General features: G+C 45.3%; 1 protein-coding gene across 1 annotated transcript in view; it reads right to left on the bottom strand.

Annotated features, from left to right (window-relative positions):
• C25H16orf45 (chromosome 25 C16orf45 homolog) overlaps positions 1-18,695 on the bottom strand; it is a 146,063-nt gene extending 127,368 nt beyond the window's left edge. Inside the window, exon 1 of the mRNA XM_005697522.2 lies at positions 18,424-18,695. Within this exon, the coding sequence (XP_005697579.2) occupies positions 18,424-18,529 (106 nt within the window). The 5' untranslated portion in view covers positions 18,530-18,695. The remainder of the gene's footprint in view (positions 1-18,423) is intronic.

The raw sequence follows: 19,620 nt of genomic DNA, 5'->3' as shown, positions 1-19,620 counted from the left end.
CATGTATGTTCAACATCCAGAATAGGCAAATCCAATGACACAGAAAACAGTAGAAGAAAGGGTATGGGGAAGGGACTGTTTCATGGGTATGGAGTCTCCTTTGAGGGCGAAGAAATGTTTCTCAATTAGACAGAGTGAAGGCTGCACGCCACGTGAATGTGCTACTCACGCTTGTGCTCAGGCTCAGTCGTATCCGACTTTTAGACCCCATGGACTGTAGCCCACCAGGCTCCTCTGTCCATGGATTTCCCAGACAAAACTACTGGAGTGGGTTGCCATTTCCTCCCCCAGGGGATCTTCCCGACCCAGGGATCACATCTCCTGCATTGCAGGCAGATTCTTTTACCATTGAGCCACCAGGGAAGCCCAGGAATATCCTAAGTGCCACTGAACTGTACGCTTGAAGATGGTTAAGGGTTAATTTTATGGTATGTGAAACTGACCTTAGTAAATGAAATATCCATCTCAGCAGAGAAGAAACACACAAAGCCAACTTAGTCCTGGCTTTGGATAAGCATTTGAGAAAGTAAGCCCTGCCACAAGGCAGAGCTGATCCTTACAAGAGCAGACCTCCAAGCGCCTGGATCCCAGCCCGGCCGCCTGTGCCCCTGCTAGGCTGCTCTTTCAGTGTCACTCGCACTGGTTTTCAATGTGCACGGGGGACGCCTTCCCTGCATCTATCAAACACGTTGAGGATGGACGGATTACGTAGCGGTGGACGGTGGGTCTCCAGCATTCACAGTGCACCACAAACTCAGAGTGGGTGAAACGGTCTCATCAGGAATGCTGGGTGTGGAAGAACCAAATGGAACCTAAATGAAAATAACTGAAGCACATCTGCTCCTTGACACAATGATAGCCACTTTTAAAGAGCCACCTGCTAAAAGCATTTCATCCCTGGAGCAGGGCCTGGACAAATTTCTAGCTCTGAGCTGCCTTAATTCCTGGACTGAGGAGAGTGCTAAAGACTGAATGTTTATGTCTTGCTCCAATCCACATATGAAAATCTAATCCCCAATGTGACGGTGTTAGGAGATGGGGCCTTTAGGAGGTGATTATGTCACAGGGGTGGAGCCCTCATGAATGGGATTAGTGACCTTATATCAGAGACCCCGGGGAGCCCATTCACCCCCTTTCTCTATGAAAGGACAGTCACCTCTGAACCAGGAAGCCCCTCCCAGGCGCTGTCTGCCAAGGCCTTGATCTTGCACTTCCTAGCCTCCAGGATGTGAGAGAGAAACTGCTGGTGTTTGTAAGTTCCCAGTCTCCGGCGTTTTGTCACAGAAGCAGGAATGGACCAAGACAGAGGGGCATGAACACAGGAAGAAAGGCATGAAGGAAGCAACGACTGCTGCATCCCTTCCTCTGCTTACCGTGGCCTGTTTCCCAAATTTCTCTCTGGGACCAGGATTATGGAGAGCGTTATTTCTTGTTTTCAGCCCTGAGATCACTAGGAGAAAGATGGCACATGGGAACTGCAATGGGAGAAGGACTAAGGGGGAATGGCCAGCACAGTGACCACCCAGATCTTTAAAAAGGGTTTCCATGCACTATTTAGGGTGCCTTTCCCTTTAAAAATACAGAAAGCCAGAGTAATTTAATATGGTTAAACATTTACAAGTAACTAAAGGGAAACTCATTGGAAAAGACCCTGATGCTGGGAAAGATTAAGAGCAGGAGGAGAAGGGGACAACAGAGGATGAGATGGTTGGATGGGATCTCTGACTCAATGGACATGGGTTTGACCAAACTCCAGGAGATGGTGAAGGACAGGGAAGCCTGGCATGCTGAAGTCCATGGGGTCACAAAGAGTCAGAAACGACTGAAGTGACTTAGCACACATGCACACATATACATGTATATTTCTGTGTGTGTATATATATATATACACACACAGAGAGAGAAATAAAAATCTTGGCCCATTAATGAATGGAGAAGGGATTTGAATCTAGGACCATAAAATGTCTGTTACTTTCCCTTTTGTTCAGTTGCTCAGTCGTGTCTCTTTGTGACACTGTGGACTGTTGCCCACCAGGCTCCTCTGTCCAGAATAGCCTCCAGCAAGAATACCAGGGTGGATTTCCATGCCCTCCTCCAGGGTTTCTTCCTGACCCAGGGATCGAGGCTGAGTTTATGTCTCCTGCACTGACAGGCGGGTTCTTTACCCCTGGCACCACCTGAAAAACCCACGCATATATACAGACACACACAATGCGTTATCTTGTAGTGAGGATTAAGTCAGATAAAACTGTATCTCTTCAATTCTGTGACCCACTTTCTGCTCCCACATTTTTAAAAATATTTATTTGGCTGCACTGGGTCTTAGTTGCAGCATACAGGATCTTCATACCAGCATGCTGGGATCTTTATTTTCTTTAAAGTGAGGGTTATTTCTAGACTCTCAATTCTTTTTAAAAATACTTATTTATTTGGCACACCGGGTCTTGGTTGTTGCATGCAGGATCTTTAGTTGCGACATGCGAACTCTTAGGTGCGGCATGTGGGATCTAGTTCCCTCACCAGGGATCAAACCTGGGCCCCCTGCATTGGAAGCTCAGAGTCTCAGCCACTGGACCACCAGGGAAGGCCCTATTTTAGCATTTCTGAGGTTAGGATGCCCGTTTCCCATTCCACAAACACATAATTTAACATCAATGTATACATTTGATAATATTGCAAGTGAATTTGTGTGTGTGTTTTTTTCTCATTTTCCTCTGTGTTTGACTCCCTATTGCCCCCTCCTCTCTCTGCCCCTCATGGCAGCCCCCTTTCTGAAGCTAGCCCACAGTAATAACTTGTTCTGCATCTTTCCATGTTGTTCTCCATACAAATAAAATCACACACATGGGACTTCCCTGGAGGCCTAATGATTAGGAATCCTGGCTTTCACTACCGAGGCTGTGGGTTCAATCCTAGTCCAGGAATTGTAATCTTGCAAGCCACCTAGTGTGGCCAAAATAAGAAAAAATCACACACACACATACACACACACACGGATGCATACATTATATGTGTGCTATATAGAGAGACAGATTTTGTTTTACAGAAATGAGATCCTCTTACACTCATTTTCTTTGAAGTCATTTTTCTCCCTTAATAATGCCTCTAAGACAAGTATTATTGCTCTAATTTATCCCTTCTTAATAGCTCCCTACATTTCACAGTGGATGAACAATCATTTATTCAACCATTCTTCTACTCTTGGGCCTTCGCTGTGTTCAGTGTTTTGGTTTCTGTTTTGTGTGTATAGGCCCTTATATACTGGTGCTTCTGTTTCTACTGGGTAGCGTCCCAGCAGTCAGACTGCTGAGTCAAAGCATATGAGCATTTTAAACTTTAATAGACATTATCCAATTGCTTGCTTCCCAGGTGGTGCAGTGGTAAAGAATCTACCTGCCAATACAGCAGACACAAAAGATGCAGGTTCGATCCCTGGGTACTGAAGATGTCCTGGAGCAGGAAATGGCAACTCACTCCAGTACTCTTGCCTGGAAAATTCCATGGACAGAGGAGCCTGGTGGGCTACAGTCCATGGGGTCGCAGAGAGTAGGACATGACTGAGCACATTAACACGCAAACACATCTGACTGCTTTCCCCAAAGGCTGGAACACTCAACAGTTTTACCAACAGTGTCCAAGATGACTCTGCTCTCTATGAAATTAAAAGAACGTTTAAGGGACCAGTGAATTTAAAATGCTGCCATGCTGGGTTTTGTTTCCATTTTTCCTGAAAGATGTGACTATGAATGGTGCATCCCACCTTTGCCGACATCTAAGAATCAAGGAGGGGCTTCCCAGGTGGCTCAGAGGGTGAAAGAATCTGCCTGCAATGCAGGAGACTTAATTTCAACCCCTGGGTTGGGAAGATCCCCTGGAGGAGGGCATAGCAACCCACTCTAGTATTCCTGTCTAGAGAATTCCGTGGAAAGAAGAGCCTGGTGGGCTACAGTCCACGGGGTTGCAAAGAGTCGGAAATGACTGAGTCGCCTTAGCATGCACACAAGAATCAAGGAGATATGGTATATATGCACACAAGAATCAAGGAGATATATGTCAATATATATGTCAATCACTTCACCCAGCCTACACCTATCGTAGCATTCACTGCGCACTGCCAGCTCACTATAATGGTACCTGTTCCTACCGTTTTGTATCTGATCTGAAAATCTTGCATCTTTCCTTCAATGCAGGAAAGCAAGAAGGCTCAACCACCAGCAGCCCCAGGAACCAAGAGATAGGCAGGTGACAGACCAAGGCTCCAGCTAACTTTAGTTTTTAGTTTGATGATTCTGAATGTTTACAAAACAGGATTAAATCATTTGCTTCTCAGTCTTTGTGGATTAACAGCTGCCCGATTCAGCAACTGTTGATTTCTTTTAATGTGAGGCTTCCAAGTGCTGGGCAATGTGGTAGACACCAAGGAAGCATTCAGCAGAGAATCTGACACACAGAGTGTCTGTGGTCATGGCACTTGCCGGAAGACAGAATCAAGTAATTGCACTCGGGTTAGCCCATAAAACTTGGTTTGACCCTATTTAGGACTCAACTTCTCAAGGGCCTGCAAAACATGCCTGTGGCAAAACAATGAAATTAATCTCTTGACAACATTTAGCTACAAGGGCATCTGGTCAGCAAGCTGAAGAATTCTGTTTCTGAAGGACTAGGAGCCTTGGTTTTGCAAGGCTTGGTCCTTTGGTTTTGCATCCTTGGAAATAGAAACTGTTCCTGAAGACTTTTTTCAACTTTATTGAGCTATACTTGACAAAAATATGTTTTTTATTTTCAATTTGGTCACAACACTCAGCATGTGGGATCTTAGTTCCCCGACCAGGGATCAAACCTGTGCTCCCCGCATTGGAAGTACAGAGTTTTAACCACTGGACCACCAGGGAAGTCATCAAATTTAAGATACTCAAAGTATATATTGTAGTGATTCAAAATAGGTAAACACTGTGAAAAGAGTCTCACTATCTAGTAAGTTAACACATCTATCACCTCAAGTATTTATTTGTTAATTTTTTGGCGAGGACATTTAAGTCCTAATCTCTCAGCAAATTTCAATTACATAATTCAGAATAATCAACTCCAGTCATCATGTTTCATATTGGATCCTCAGACTTCATTCATTTCATACTTGAAAGCTAGTATCCTTTTACCAACCTCTTTCCATTTCCCTCCTCCCTCAGCCCCTGACAACCACTTTACTACTTTCCGTTTCTACGAGTTTGATTGCTTTTTAAAGATTCCACATATTAAGTGATATCATACAGAATCTGTCTTTCTCTAATTTATCAATTAGCAAAATGCCCTCAAGTTCCATCCATGCTGTCACAAATGTCAGGATACCCTTCTTTCTCATGGCTGAATAATTTTTGTTGTTACTGTTCAGTTACTGAGTCATGTCCGACTCTTTGCAACCCCACGGACTGTAGCATGCTGGGCTTCCCTGTCCTTCACTATCTGCCGGAGTTTGCTCAAATTCATGTCCACTGAGTCAGTGAGGCCATCCAACCATCTCATTCTCTGTTGCCCCTTCTCCTCCTGACTTCAATCTTTCCCAGCATCAGGGCCTTTTCCAGTGAGTCAGCTCTTCGAATTAGGTGGCCAAAGTATTGGAGCTTCAACATCAGCATCAGTCCTTTCAGTGAATATTCAGGGTTGATTTCCTTTAGGATTGGCTGGTTTGATACTCTTGCTGTCCAAGGGACTCTCAAGAGTCTTCTCCAACACCACAATTGGAAAGCATTAATTCTTTGGTGCTCAGCCTTCAAAATGGTTCAACTCTCAAATCCATACATGACTACTGGAAAAACCATAGCTTTGACTAGATGGACCTTTGTCAGCAAAGTGATGTTTTCTGCTTTTTAATATGCTGTCTAGGTTTGTCAGGAGCAAACATCTTTCCTTCCCAGGAGCAAGTGGCTTTTAATTTCATGACTGTAGTCACCATCAGCAGTGATTTTGGAGCCCAAGAAAATAAAATCTCTCACTGCTTCCACTTATCCCCTTCTATTTGCCATGAAGCAATGGGACTGGATGTCATGATCTTAAGTTTTCTTAATGTTGAGTTTCAAGCCAGCTTTTTCACTCTCATCTTTCAGCCTCATCAAGAGGCTCTTTAGTTCCTCTTTACTTTCTGCCATTAGAGTGGTGTCATCTGCATATCTGAGGCTGTTGATATTTCTCCCAGCAATCTTGATTTCAGCTTGTGATTTATCCAGCCTGGCATTTCACATGATGTACTCTGCGTATACGTTAAATAATCAGGGTGACAATGTACAGCCTTGTCATACTCCTTTCCCAATTTGGAACCAGTCTGTTGTTCCATGTCAGTTCTAACTGTAGCTTCTTGACCTGCACACAGGTTTCTCAGGAGACAGGTAAGGTGGTCTGGTATTCCCATCTCTTGAAGAACTTTCCATCTTTATCCATTCATCCATTGATAGACACTTAGGTTGTCTGCATGCCTTGGCTACTGTGAATAATGCTGTTACAAGCATGGAGGTGCAGAGGACTCTTTGATATACGGTTTCCATCTCCTTCAGGTATATCCAGAAGTGAGATGGCTGGATCATATGGTAGTTCTATTTTACCAGAAGACCTTAAGTTATCTGAAGGCGTAGACAATAGATGCCTTACTTAAAGTGCTACTATGCTTTCAAGGGCTTAGCACAATTATCTGGCATATAAGGTCACCATTAAATACACAGTCAAAGAATGAGGAAATGAAGAGATGAAAGAAAAATATGTGAACGGATGACTTACCTGTTTGGGAATTTAAACAATATGTATTTACTTATTTGCTGCCTTGGGTCTTAGTTGCGGCTCATGGGCTTATTGCCCTGTGGTATGTAGGATCTTAGTTCCCTGACCAGGGATCAAACCTTCATCCTTGCACTGGAAGGTGAATTCTTAAACATGGGACCATCAGGGAAGTCCCCTTTTTGGAAATTTTTAAAGGAACTGAGAGATTGGTATCATGCGTTCAGTTATTTTCCACTTTGGATTTTATGAAATCCAGACATACTTGTCACCATCTTGTGATGCAGCTGTTGTTTGTGTGTCATCCAAACAAATATGCCCCCGGACACCCTGGTCCGGTGCAAACAACCTGGACTGTGTGTTCTCGCTCAGCCTGTACAGGCTGCTTTCCTTCCCTGGGGTGAGTGCTTAACTTGTTTCCCACTTTCAAAGGGTCACGACACCTCCTGCTCTTTGTCCTTTTTGTAAACAGTAAGTTAGAAAACACAGGAGAAGTATAAATTGGAAAGTGCTGTAAAGGTAAGAGGCCATTACTGTTACTTTCCCCAAAACCCATAGTCCACACACCTTTTTAAACCCTACTGAGAGCAAGAGTACCCAGCACTGATGCTTATGTAAATTCCCAAGACCTCAGGCTAACAGCAGTTATTTCCCACCTGTCACTGTCTATGCTTAGAAGAGCCTTTTTATTTCCTCTCTGCAATCAATCACCAATATTTTTTCCCTTCCAGACGTCTGGTTAGCCCCTTCCTCCCAACCCATTTCCCAGTCCCTGTGACGTCATGATCGTGCGTGTGAGTCCCTGTGAGGTCATGACATGCGTGCGTGCATGTGTGCGTGCTCAGTGGCTTAGTCGTGTCCAGTTCTTTGCAATCCCATGGACTGCAGCCCACCAGGTTCCTCTGTCCACAGGGTTTCCCAGGCAAGAATACTGGAGCGGGTTGCCGTTTCATCAGATGATTCCAAAACACACCCGGTTGGTCTCCTGCCACCCCAGAGTTCCTGCTCTTTCATCCAGTCTACAACAACTGCCAGGTAAGTCTTCCTAAGATGCCACTTTCTTTACCTCTGCCCCTTGTCCTGCAGTGGCTCCATACAGCCTGGCAGTTTTAATCAGCTCAAACCTGCTGCTGCTGTCAAATCGCTTCAGTCGTGTCCAACTCTGTGCGACCCCATGGACGGCAGCATGCCAGGCTCCCTGTCCTTCACTATCTCCTAGACTTTGCTCAAACTCATGTCCATTGAGTCGACGATGCCATCCAACCATCTCATCCTTTGTCATCCCCTTCTCCTCCTGCCTTCAATCTTTCCCAGCATCAGGGTCTTTTCCAATGAGTTGGCTCTTCGAATCCAATGGCCAAAGTATTGCAGCTTCAGTTTCAGCATCAGTTCTTCTAATGAATATCAGAGTTGATTTCCTTACTCAGGCCTCTGAAATTTACGGCACGCCGGATCTTTCCTCATCATTGTGGTAGGTAGAATCTTTCAATGCAGCATGTGGGATCTAGTTCCTTGACCAGGGATGGAACGGGGCTCCCTACAATGGGGGTTCGGAGTCTTAGCCACTGGACCACCGGAAAAGTCCTCCACCTGTCTTGTCTCTCTCAAGCATGACGGATCCATCTGCAATTCCTGGGTCAAATGTGCTGTTTCATGTCTGTCTACACATGCGCTATTCACTCTGGGTAATGCTGTCCCCTTCAGTCAGTGATTAAATACTCTTCACCTTTTCAGCCTACTTCGAATGTCCTTTTCTTTTCCAGACCCCAGAACCATCTCTTGGTTTGACCACCTGGCCTTATCATATATGTGTTACTCTACTATATAACCTATGCTAATGCTGCTAAGTCGCTTCATTCGTGTCCATTCGTGACCCCATAGACGGCAGCCCACCAGGCTCCCCTGTCCCTGTGATTCTCCAGGCAAGAACACTGGAGTGGGTTGCCATTTCCTTCTCCAATGCATGAAAGTGAAAAGTGAAGTGAAGTCGCTCAGTCATGTCCAACCCTCAGCGACCCCGTGGACTGCAGCCTTCCAGGCTCCTCCGTCCATGGGATTTTCCAGGCAAGAGTACTGGAGTGGGCTGCCATTGCCTTAACCTATACCTGTATTTAAAGAGTTCTTTCTTTCCCCATTTTTTTAAATTGGTTTTTTGGCCATGCCACACACCTTGGGGGATCTTAGTTTCCTGACCAGGGATGGAACCCAGCACCTGACAGTGAGAACGCTGAGTTCTAACCACTGGACCACCAGGAAATTCCTATCTTGATCATTTCTAAGTGTTCAGTGGTATTAAGTACATTCCCATTTTATGGATGAAGAGACTGAGGTCCAGGGATGTTAGGCAACTTGTCCAAGATTACAGTGTTGGAATACAGCCAACCTAAGAACTCCTTAATGGTGAGGTCTGGGTGGTCTTTGTTAGCTGACACATACAGTGAAGGAATGAAGGGACTGTATGGTAAGCCTCTTTGGGGGAGCTTGGTGAGTGACATTCTGAAGGACTACACTAAAAGTCAGCCTCCACCTGTGCTGATCTCCAGCTCTCAGGCCCACTCAGGCAGCAGGTGATTCATTCAAGTGAACCAGACAGATCCTGAGATTTCTTTCCATGGGGAAAGAAACAGGGAAAAAGAAAAAAAGCTGGCATCAATACATGGACTCTGGCCTTTGGGATCTCCACCTCCCTGCCTGGGGCTGGCAGTTCACCCAAAATGCCCTTCTCTCTCTTCACCCACTGAAACCCTGCTCAGCCTTCAGGCCCAGTGCAGACACTCCTCCTTGCTGTCATACTGGAGCCCCAGGAAGAGCCAAGCTCTTCTTCTGTTCGCTTTCTACTTGTACCTTCATTTAGCATCTGTTTCATACTGTTTATCCACATAAATAACATGTGTATTATTGTGTAGCTGAAGCTCCAATACTTTGGCCACCTGACTCGAAGAACTGACTTCTGAAAAAGACCCTGACACTGGGGAAGATTGAAGGCAGGAGGAGAAGGGGACGACAGAGGATGAGATGGTTGGATGGCATCACAGACTCGATGGACATGAGTTTGAGCAAGCTCCAGGAGTTGGTGATGGACAGGGAGGCCTGCGTGCTGCAGTCCATGGGGTTGCAAAGAGTCGCAGTGACTGACCTGATACACATAAATCGTGGCATTCTTCACATCTGTGACACCCCCAAATCTGTAAGCTTCTTATGGGAGCTGTATTTCTTCTCTGATCTCTGCAATTTTGAGCATGGGGCCACGAATAACAGACACTGGCTAGGAACGTTTAGAGTCAGACAGAGCTAGAATCAGGCTCCAGCTCTGCCACTCACTGGCTTTGTGACCTTTAGTTTCCTTAACTTCCTTAAGCCTCAGTTTCCCCACATATAAAAGGGAAGTTACAATCAACTGACCTAATAGAATCTAATAAGCTCAAGTTCATAGCTAAGGCTCATTAACTACTATTATTATTAATAAGTATTTAATAATTAATCGAGACCAAGAATAGACATAATGGATCTTTCCTCCAGTGGACACATAAGAAGGAAATGTAAAAATGAAACTTAAGAGAATAAACAGAGCAATGTAAATAAGTGACTTTGTTCAGTGTGCATATTAGCTAGTATCATATTCATAATCTTCATATCCTGCTATTCATGTTTCCTGCAATAAGTTACAGAGAAGGCAATGGCACCCCACTCCAGTATTCTTGCCTGGAAAATCCCATGGACGGAGGAGCCTGGTAGGCTGCAGTCCATGGGGTCGCGAAGAGTTGGACACTTTTCACTTTCATGCATTGGAGAAGGAAATGGCAACCCACTCCAGCGTTCTTGCCTGGAGAATCCAGGGGGTGGGCTGCCGTCTATGGGGTCGCACAGAGTCGGACACGAATGAAGCGACTTAGCAGCAGCAGCAGCAATAAGCTACACAGTCAGTTGCCTCTCCAGGCAGAAAGCAGAGGCTGGCACACCTCTGAGAACTTAAGCCAGTGCATGCGTGCCAAGTCGCTTCAGTCGTGCCTGACTCTTTGCAACCCCATGGACTACTCTGTCCGTGGAATTTTCCAGGCAAGAATACTGGAGTAGGTTGCCATTTCTTCCCCCAGGGGATCTTTCTGACCCAGGGATCAAGCCCTCGTCTCTTATGTCTCCTGCACTGGTGGACGGGTTCTTGACCACTAGCTCCACAGGGGAAGAACCTGGTGCTCAGTCTCCCAAAAGGCAGTCCATGCTCCCTGTACCCTGTTCACACCTTCCACACTAAGGAAATGCCCACAACTTATCCAAAATGGGATTGATCAAGAAGGAACCTGGGACTACCACAAAGGATAATTACACCAATCACCACTTGTCCCCTATGGTCTTATACTCCAGCCAGTAGCCTACATGACCTTTTACAAACAAAAACCAGGGACTTCGCTGGTGGTCCAGGGGTTAAGACTTTGCTTTCCAGGGCGTGGGTGCAGGTTTGATCCCTGGTGGCAGGGCTAAAATCCCCCACGCTTTGCAGCCAAGAAACTAAAACATAAAACAGAAGCAATATTGTAACAACTTCAATAAAGACTTCTAAAAAAATGGTCAACATTAAAACAAAAACAACTTATGAAAAAAATGAGCCAGTACATGTTAATCTCAAGCTTGATAATCAGTAGCAGCTTCTCCTGCAATGGGCATAAAACTTGTAATTTTCTTTTTTTTTTTAACCACAACCTACACCCTTCTACCCTATCTGGCTCCTCTCTGATTTATCTCCACTCTCTTCCCTGACTCTCTGGGTTCTAGCCACCCTGGTCTTCTGACTCTTCTGCTAATATATCAAAGGCCTTTACATTTGCTTCCTGGATCCCTGACATTTACATGGCAAAATGTCACCTCCTTAGAAAAGCATTTCCTGACCACTGGATGGGAAATATCCCTCCTCTACTAATCCTCTTTTTTTCAATATTTATTTGTTTGGTTGCAGGCGGGATCTTCCCTGTGGTGTGCAGGTTCTCTGTTTGTGCTTGCAGGTTCAATAGTTGTGAGTGGGGGCTTAGTTGCCCCATGGCATGTGGGATCCTAGTTCCCCGACCAGGAATCGAACTCATATCCCCTGCATTACAAGGCAGATTCTTAACCACCAGGCCACCAGGGAAGCCCCTCCTCTATTAATTCTTATGTAACATAACATCACCTGGATCTGACATCTTCACCGCCAGCCCATTTCCAGGTTCCCCCTAGAATAGAAACTCCATGCAGCCAGGAACCTTGCCTGTCTTGCTCCATACCATACTCGCAGCCCCCAGAACACTAACTGGGACTTATAAAGCAGTTAACACTTATCTATTGAATAAATAAATGAGGATGAGAGAGCAGGTTATGGTTATTTTTCACCATTTATTTTTATATTTCAGATGAATTTGAATTTTTATAAAGTGCATGTACTACTTCTGTAACAAGAAAACAGAAATAAAGCTAAAGCAAAATAAAGTTGAAAGACTGCAATTAGCATATTTAATCAAACAGATGAAACACGGACTCTTCCCCAAGAATATATTACATAGATTGCCAGCAATTCATAGCATTCGGTCTCCTCGCTGTTTATTAAACCTAAAACATTGGCCGATTTAATGATCTGTTTGCCAGTCAGCACACACCCTTGGATTTTTAAATAACTGTCATCTCTCCTGGGTTTATAGAAAGATTACCATTTGAGCTTTCCACTTCAGTCCAATCTCCTCCTCGCAGCACATTTATTTCCACCTCTATGCCTCTGCCAATTCTGTTCTCTCTCCTGGTATCTCCTACCCGCGGTGCCACCCTGCCCCCCAATTCCCCTGTTCAAAATCTTGATCGTCCTTTAAGGCACACACTCAAATCTTTCAAGAATTGGCCACAACTGTGCTTTTAAAAAGCACTATGCTTTGTCAAAAGGCATCTTGTCTTTGTGTCTCCCTCAATTAATTACAGTTGGTTGAAAGCAATATTATTCTGTATCTAACCACACTGACATGTCATTACACATTTTCCAACTGAGTAAAAAAAAAAAAAAAAAAAAAACTACTCACTTCTAGTGGAAAAATGCTGTCAAAGGTGGATAGGAGCAATTTAGAGTCTTTCTCAAAGGAGAAAATACTAGGTGATTTCCAAGGGTGTGAAAGCCATTTCCTACATCTTCCAGTGAGGAAGACAGCGGTATCTACACAACCATCACCTAGAATTTACAAAGAAAAGGACGCAAAGCAAAACGGACCAGCAGGCCGGAATCATCTCCACCAGTGCTGCTAGGTGCCAATCACTGAAATCCCATTATGACAGACTGGCTGCTAACTGTGTGGCCAAGCACTGTGTTAACTGCATTACACACAGTATCTCATTTAATCCTCCCAACAGCCTAAAGTGGTCCCTATTATCCTGTTAGATGAAGTCATTCAGAGTATGTGACTATCAGGTGACTCTAGCTAGACAGAGTAACTGGAGGCTCCTCACCCATCTCCTGTCCTTAAAAAAAAAAAAACAACAACCTCATATATGTAGATGATACCATCCTTATGGCAGAAAGCAAAGAGGAACTAGAGTCTCTTGATGAAGGTGAAAGAGGAGAGTGAAAAAGCTGGCTTAACACTCAACATTCAAAAAGCATCTGGTCCCATCACTTCATGGCAAATGGGAAAAAATGAAAACAGTGACAGACTTTATTTTCTTGGGCTCCAAAACCACTGCAAACTCTGACTGCAGCCACGAAATTCAAAGAAACTTGCTCTTTGGAAGAAAAGCTATGACCAACATAGACATGTAGACAGCATATTAAAAAGCAGAGACATCACTTTGCTGACAAAAGTCCATCTAGTCAAAGCTGTGGTTTTTCCAGTAGTAATGCATGGATGTGAGAGTTAGACCATTAAGAAGGCTAAGCACCAAAGAATGGATACTTTCCAACTGTGGTGCTGCAGAAGACTCTTGACAGTCCCTTGGACAGCAAGATCAAACCAGTCAATCCTAAAGGAAATCAATCCTGAATATTCATTGGAGGGACTGATGTTGAAGTTGAAGCTCCAAAACTTTGGCCACCTGATGCGAAGAGCTGACTTACTGGAAAAGACCCTGATGCTGGGAAAGATTGAGGGCATGAGAAGGGGAAACAGAGGATGAGAAGGTTGGATGGCATCCCTGACTCAATGGACATGAGTTTAAGCAAACTCAAAGAGATAGTGAAGGACAGGGAAGCCTGAGGTATTGCAGTCCTTGGGGTCAAAAAGAGTTGGACATGACTTAGCAACTGAACAAGTGTATATATATGACTTTGGTGATGGCTCAGTAGCAAAGAATCCACCTGCCAATGCAGGAGACATACATTCGCTCCCTGGGTTGGGAAGATCCCCTGGAGAAGGAAATGGCAATCCACTATAGTATCCTTGCCTAGAAAATTCCACAGACACAGGAGCCTGGTGGACTGCAGTCTACGGGGTTGCAAAGAGTCAGACATGACTGAAGCATCTGAGCATGAGTGTATATGTCAATTCCAATCTCCCAATTCATCCCATCCCCCTTCTCCCCCATGTCTACGTGTCTCCCCCGTGTCAACCTGCCCTGCAAATAGGTTCATCTGTACCCTTTTACTAGATTTCATATATATGTGAATATATTTTTCTCTTTCTAGCTGGTTTTGCTCTGTACGACAGACTCTAGGTCCGTCCACATCACTACAAATGACACAATTTCATTCCTTTTTTATGGCTGAGTAATATTCCATGTAGATATGTACTATATCTTATCTTATGCAGCACTATTTACAATAGCCAGGACATGGAAGCAACCTAAATGTCTATCGACAGATGAATGTATAAAGATGCAGTACATATGTACAATGGAATATTACTCAGTCCTCTTCTAGCCTAAAAATGTACACTCTGCCCACTCTTCTCATTCGAGGAGCCAGTTCAAGGATGTGGCTTTGAGACAGTAGGGTGTTGTTGGCACCATCTGGACACACGACTGAACCCCATTAAGGCTTCTATATAAACTCTTGAGAATCTGGAAGGTGGGAACAATGATCTACTATTTTGCAGCACCCAAGACAAATCTCATGTATAAGTTCCCTTGTTATTAAACCTGCCCCCGACCAATCGGGAATGGCTGCCTCTTTCTTTGGCCTCCACCTGCCCTCTTGTGTAAAGGGCCAGTTTCAGATTTCACCCAGGAAGTTCCCAAGGGTTCAAACCAACACATTTCCATTTTATAGTTGAGACAGATGACTCACAGAATGGTTCACCAATTGTCCCCGGGGTGACAAAGGGACAAAGTGTCAGAGCTGGTTTGGATCCATGTCACTTGACTCTTGCTTACTGTACTATACATATCTTCTACCGAAAAACTATAGCTAACAGTAACAACGGGCTTCCTCTATGGCTCAGCGGTAAAGAACCCACCAGCCAATGCAGGGGACGTGGGGTTGGATCCCTGAGTCAGGAAGATCTCCTGGAGGAGGGTATGGCAACCTACTTCAATATTCTTGCCTGGGAAATCACATGGACAGAGGGGCCTGGAGGGCTACAGTCCATGGGGTCGCAAAGAGTTGGACATGACCTAGCGACTAAACAACAACAACCACCAACAGTAAAGACAGCAATTAATACAGCCCTAACTGAAAAGGACCAGTCTTGCAATTTTTTCCACCCTTTTTCAAGTTTTTTTAAGTAACACCTACACCACTGCAGGAGACGTAAGAGACACAGGTTCGATCCCTGGGTCAGGAAGATCCCCTGGAGTAGGGCATGCATGGCCATCCACTTCAGTATTCTTGCCTAGAGAATCCCATGGACAGAGGATGCTAGAGGGCTAGAGTCCACAGGGTCGCAAAGAGTTGGACAGGACTGAAGCAACTTAGCACGCACGCACTCCGTTTTTAACATAAAGTGTTTAAATATGTGTAATATATGTCTTTTTAATGGGCCTCTCTCTTCTCTCCAGCATTTTGTGCATAAAAACGTTGACTTGGCAATTGTTATGCCACAGAATCAATTTTACTAATTTTCACACTTCATTAATAAATTAATGGAGGCCTCAGATGTTATGGGATGGACGCATAGATTCCCTAGGAGTTTAGATAGCATTAAAATAAAAATTAAAAAGCCACTTTAATAATTAAAAAAAAGTCAGGCCACAGATGAGAGTCTAGAGATCAAAACCTGAAAACAATCCCAAATTTAATATTCAAAAGTGAAAATCTGGATCAGTGCTTTAAGAAGCTTTTGGATTTGACTAAGTAAGAATGGAAAAAAATGATTTGGGGATCAACACCAAAAGCAGATCAGAAATTGCGGTCCTGCATTTGAATGAGAAAAGAGTCAGAATCTTCAATGGTTTGGAAGAAAGAGGATGAGAAAGCTTTTTGGCCAAGCCTTTAACAGTTTGCAGTCTAAGACTGAGAAGTACAAAAATTTCAGGACTGAAAATGCTACCAACTGAGTTTCCATTGTAATTTTCCTGTATGCTTGAAACTTTTCCTAATAAAATGGTGAGAAAGTAAAAAACCATAAGAGAATTATCAGGGACCTAGCCAACATTGCAATTTTAGTCCACAGTGTTGCTTTATATAATTCTTTGCAAAGGATAGAAGCAGGTTCTTTCCACAGATGTAGGAATAAAATAATGGAAGCAGCTAATATATTTCACACTTACCTTGAACTCTTATGTACATCATCTTACTGAATGTTCACAATTAAGCTACAAGATAGGTTCTATTTAGCATCTCCATTTCAGAGAAGGGAGGCAGAGAGAGGCTTAAAAGATGTGACTAGTCACAAATTCAGTCATATAGCCAGCAAAGGGGCAGAGCCAGGATGCAAACCCAGGGCTTCTTTTCTGCACAGATCCAGCTTTCTTTCAAGGCCACCATAACCAACAGGCTGCCACATACTTATAAAAGCACCAAATGTGGGACTTCCCTGGTGGTCCAGTGGTTAAGACTCTGAGCTCCCTGGGACTTCCCTGGTGGTCCAGTGGTTAAGACTCTGAGCTCCCAATGCAGGGGGCATAGGTTTGATACCTGGTCTGGGAACTAACAGTCTGCATGCCACTGGGCCAGGCTAGGGTGGGAGTGGAGGGCAAAAAAAAAAAAAAAAAAAAATCACTGAATGTGTTCTGAGACTCTCTCAACAGATTTACAAAGCTTTCAGGAAACCTGATAGCAAAATACCTTCATGTAAAAAGCAGAGAGGAGCTCAGGGGCCCAACAAACCTGAGTTCAAATCCTGACTCTGCCACTTAAATCCCATTACCTAAGCAAGCCCCAGTTTTTCCCTCTGTGCAAGGGGAGTCATAAGTCATAATATTCCTCTTAAGGAGGCTGTTATAGGGATTGAATGAGAGGATGGATTTAAAGTTCTTAGCACAGGCAAGACCTAATACGTGGCAATCCATCAACAAAAGGCAGCCATTGTGGGTAATACGTGGAGCTTGCAGGGAGACCAGAGACCCTCCGCTCTGCTGTTATGCTAAGGTACCAAAGCCACAGGGTTTTGAAAGGATGAAACCAGAGGAAGAACCCAGATTTTTAAAAGGAGAAAGAAAAGGAGAGAGGCTGGACACTCTCCCAGTTTCAGGTGGAGAACTATGACATTGGTTGTGATTTCTATTTGAACCCGTGAAAACCAGAGTACAGTTGAGCCATTCTAAAAAGATCTTCTAAATCTGTAATTACAGCTACGGAGAAAGCACACACACAAACACACACACACAGTCTTCCACCAGGTGAAGACAGGAAAAGAGCATATTCATAATATTTTGATCCAACACTGCTCAGCGCCACGGCAGCAAGCCGAGGGTCCTTGAGAAGGGCGAGAGGGCCTTTCCCAGCCCGAAGGATGAAGTACAAGGGCAGGGACACCATGAAGCGCCCCGGATTTGCAGGGAGGGCTAGTGACCCTAAGGCCCCTGCAGCTGCCTCTATACTTTAAGGGCAAGAGTTTCAACTACAGCACCCCATTCATTAAACGCAAAAATCCTTAGTTTATTTGTTAATGCTGTTGACCCCAAAATACCGTAGAGAAAAGCAGCAAATATTTACAATCGGTCCGTTTCCGAACTGCCTTCTAGGATTGTACCCAAAGCAGAAAGATTCTGAGTCCAGAGATAAAGGGGAAGGGCGTGCACAGGGTTAACCCTCCCCTAACCCTTTCCCTCCCACTCGCGACACTGGAGAAAGCGGGGGAAAGAAACACCGGGAATTTCAGGTGTGCCCTGAACCTCGCGCCGACGGAGAAGCAAAAGCAGAAACCCAGCGGACACTCCCCCCTCTCCGGGTCCGTGGGCGCTTTCCAGGATGGTCCAAGGCTCCAGCCCGCCCTAGAGCATCCCGGGCGGAGAAAAGACCTTCCTCGCTCGGCTGGTGGGAAAGACCCTACTTTCCAAAACCAGCTGCGAGCTTGGATCCGGTGACTCTCGCGTCCACTCCACGCTCCCGGCTCAGCTGCCTGGAGGTTTCCGAGCCTCCCGGAGAAACCCAGTCCGGAGGGTCCCCCTTTTGTTCGCGGGAGAGCGCGTCGCAGCGCTGCGCATTCCCCCTCCAGCGACTAAAGCCCCGCTGCGGGGGCGCTCCCCTCGGTCCGCTCCCTACCAACCCGGCGCTCCCGCGACCACCCGCTCCGGCGCACCGATCCCCAACTGTCCCACCCACCCCGCCCGAGTACTCACTTCTCCCCAGTCCCTCCGTTTTCCACGCCGTCTCCTCCACCGCCCCATAGCGCCTCAGAGGCTTCTCCGCTTCCAGATGGACGGACAAAGACTGCTTCAACTCCATCGCTGATCCCCGCGGGCAGGTCGACCGGGCTCCCTCTACTCCATCCCTGCCGCGGGCTGCAGGGAGGGAGGCGGCTCCAGCCAGCAGCGTTTTAAGGGGCCGGGCGCTCGTGACGCGGTTCCATCTCTTCCGCCGCCAGAGCCGGGGAGCGCCGACTGGTACCCGGGGAAGGGAGGGGGCGTGGAAAGGATGAGGGCGCATGCGCAGTGGAGGCTTGGGAGGGGAGCTTGGGGGCTGGGTAGACCGAAAAGGGGGCAGATAATAACTCGAAGAACAACAAAAACAACAACTAAAATAGAACCAACCTAAAGGAAGTGAAAACAAGGCAGCAGCCCCCTACTGGAGCAGGTGGCGATGTTTGCATGGGGCTGGCGCTGCGAGTGGCTTGTGATATGTCAGCGTGCTGCTAGGCTTTGAGTGGGATTTGTGAGAGCATTTCTATCTGTGGGCGATGGATCCATCTTTGTGGCGAGTGCGCGGAAGCGTGAGTGTGGACCTGGATCTGTGTATTCTGTGCCTGTGAGAACCTCTGTAGTTTGCATTTATGTGTATTTTGAATTTGAGTGTAAAATGGGACAGTCTTCCCTCCCAGTGCCTGTGTCCACCCTGTAGGTGTTTGCATGAACTTGAGAGGCATAAAATATTTTGGACATCGGTATAACAAAACTATTTAGAACATGAGTCTTTACTGCCCAGAAACCCAGGGGTTGATATTAGCATGGCAGCATTAAAAGTACAAAGTAAAATCCACAGCTAGATGGATTTTTTAAATAGTAATATTAATTGAATGATGGCTAGGTGCTAAACACTCCCCAGTAACTCTGTGAAACAGATACTGTTTTGTTAGCTTCGTTTTATAGAGGATGAAACTGAGATGCAGAAAGATTAATTTATTTGCCCAAATTCCCACACTTACCAAGTGGTCTGGTCAGCACTCGAATCTAGACTTAGCCCTTTCATTGTCTTGACCTTCTTAACTGCACAGGTATATAGCTTTGTATGGGAAGGGGGAGGACCTATAGGACACAGGTTGATTATCTGTTGTTTGTTCTTATTTTTAAGATATAATCGGGGGGGATTTTGGGGATCCA

The sequence above is a fragment of the Capra hircus genome, chromosome 25, assembly GCF_001704415.2.
Source record: "Capra hircus breed San Clemente chromosome 25, ASM170441v1, whole genome shotgun sequence".
NCBI lineage: Eukaryota > Metazoa > Chordata > Mammalia > Artiodactyla > Bovidae > Capra > Capra hircus.
This window is presented reverse-complemented; position numbering and strand designations above follow the sequence as displayed.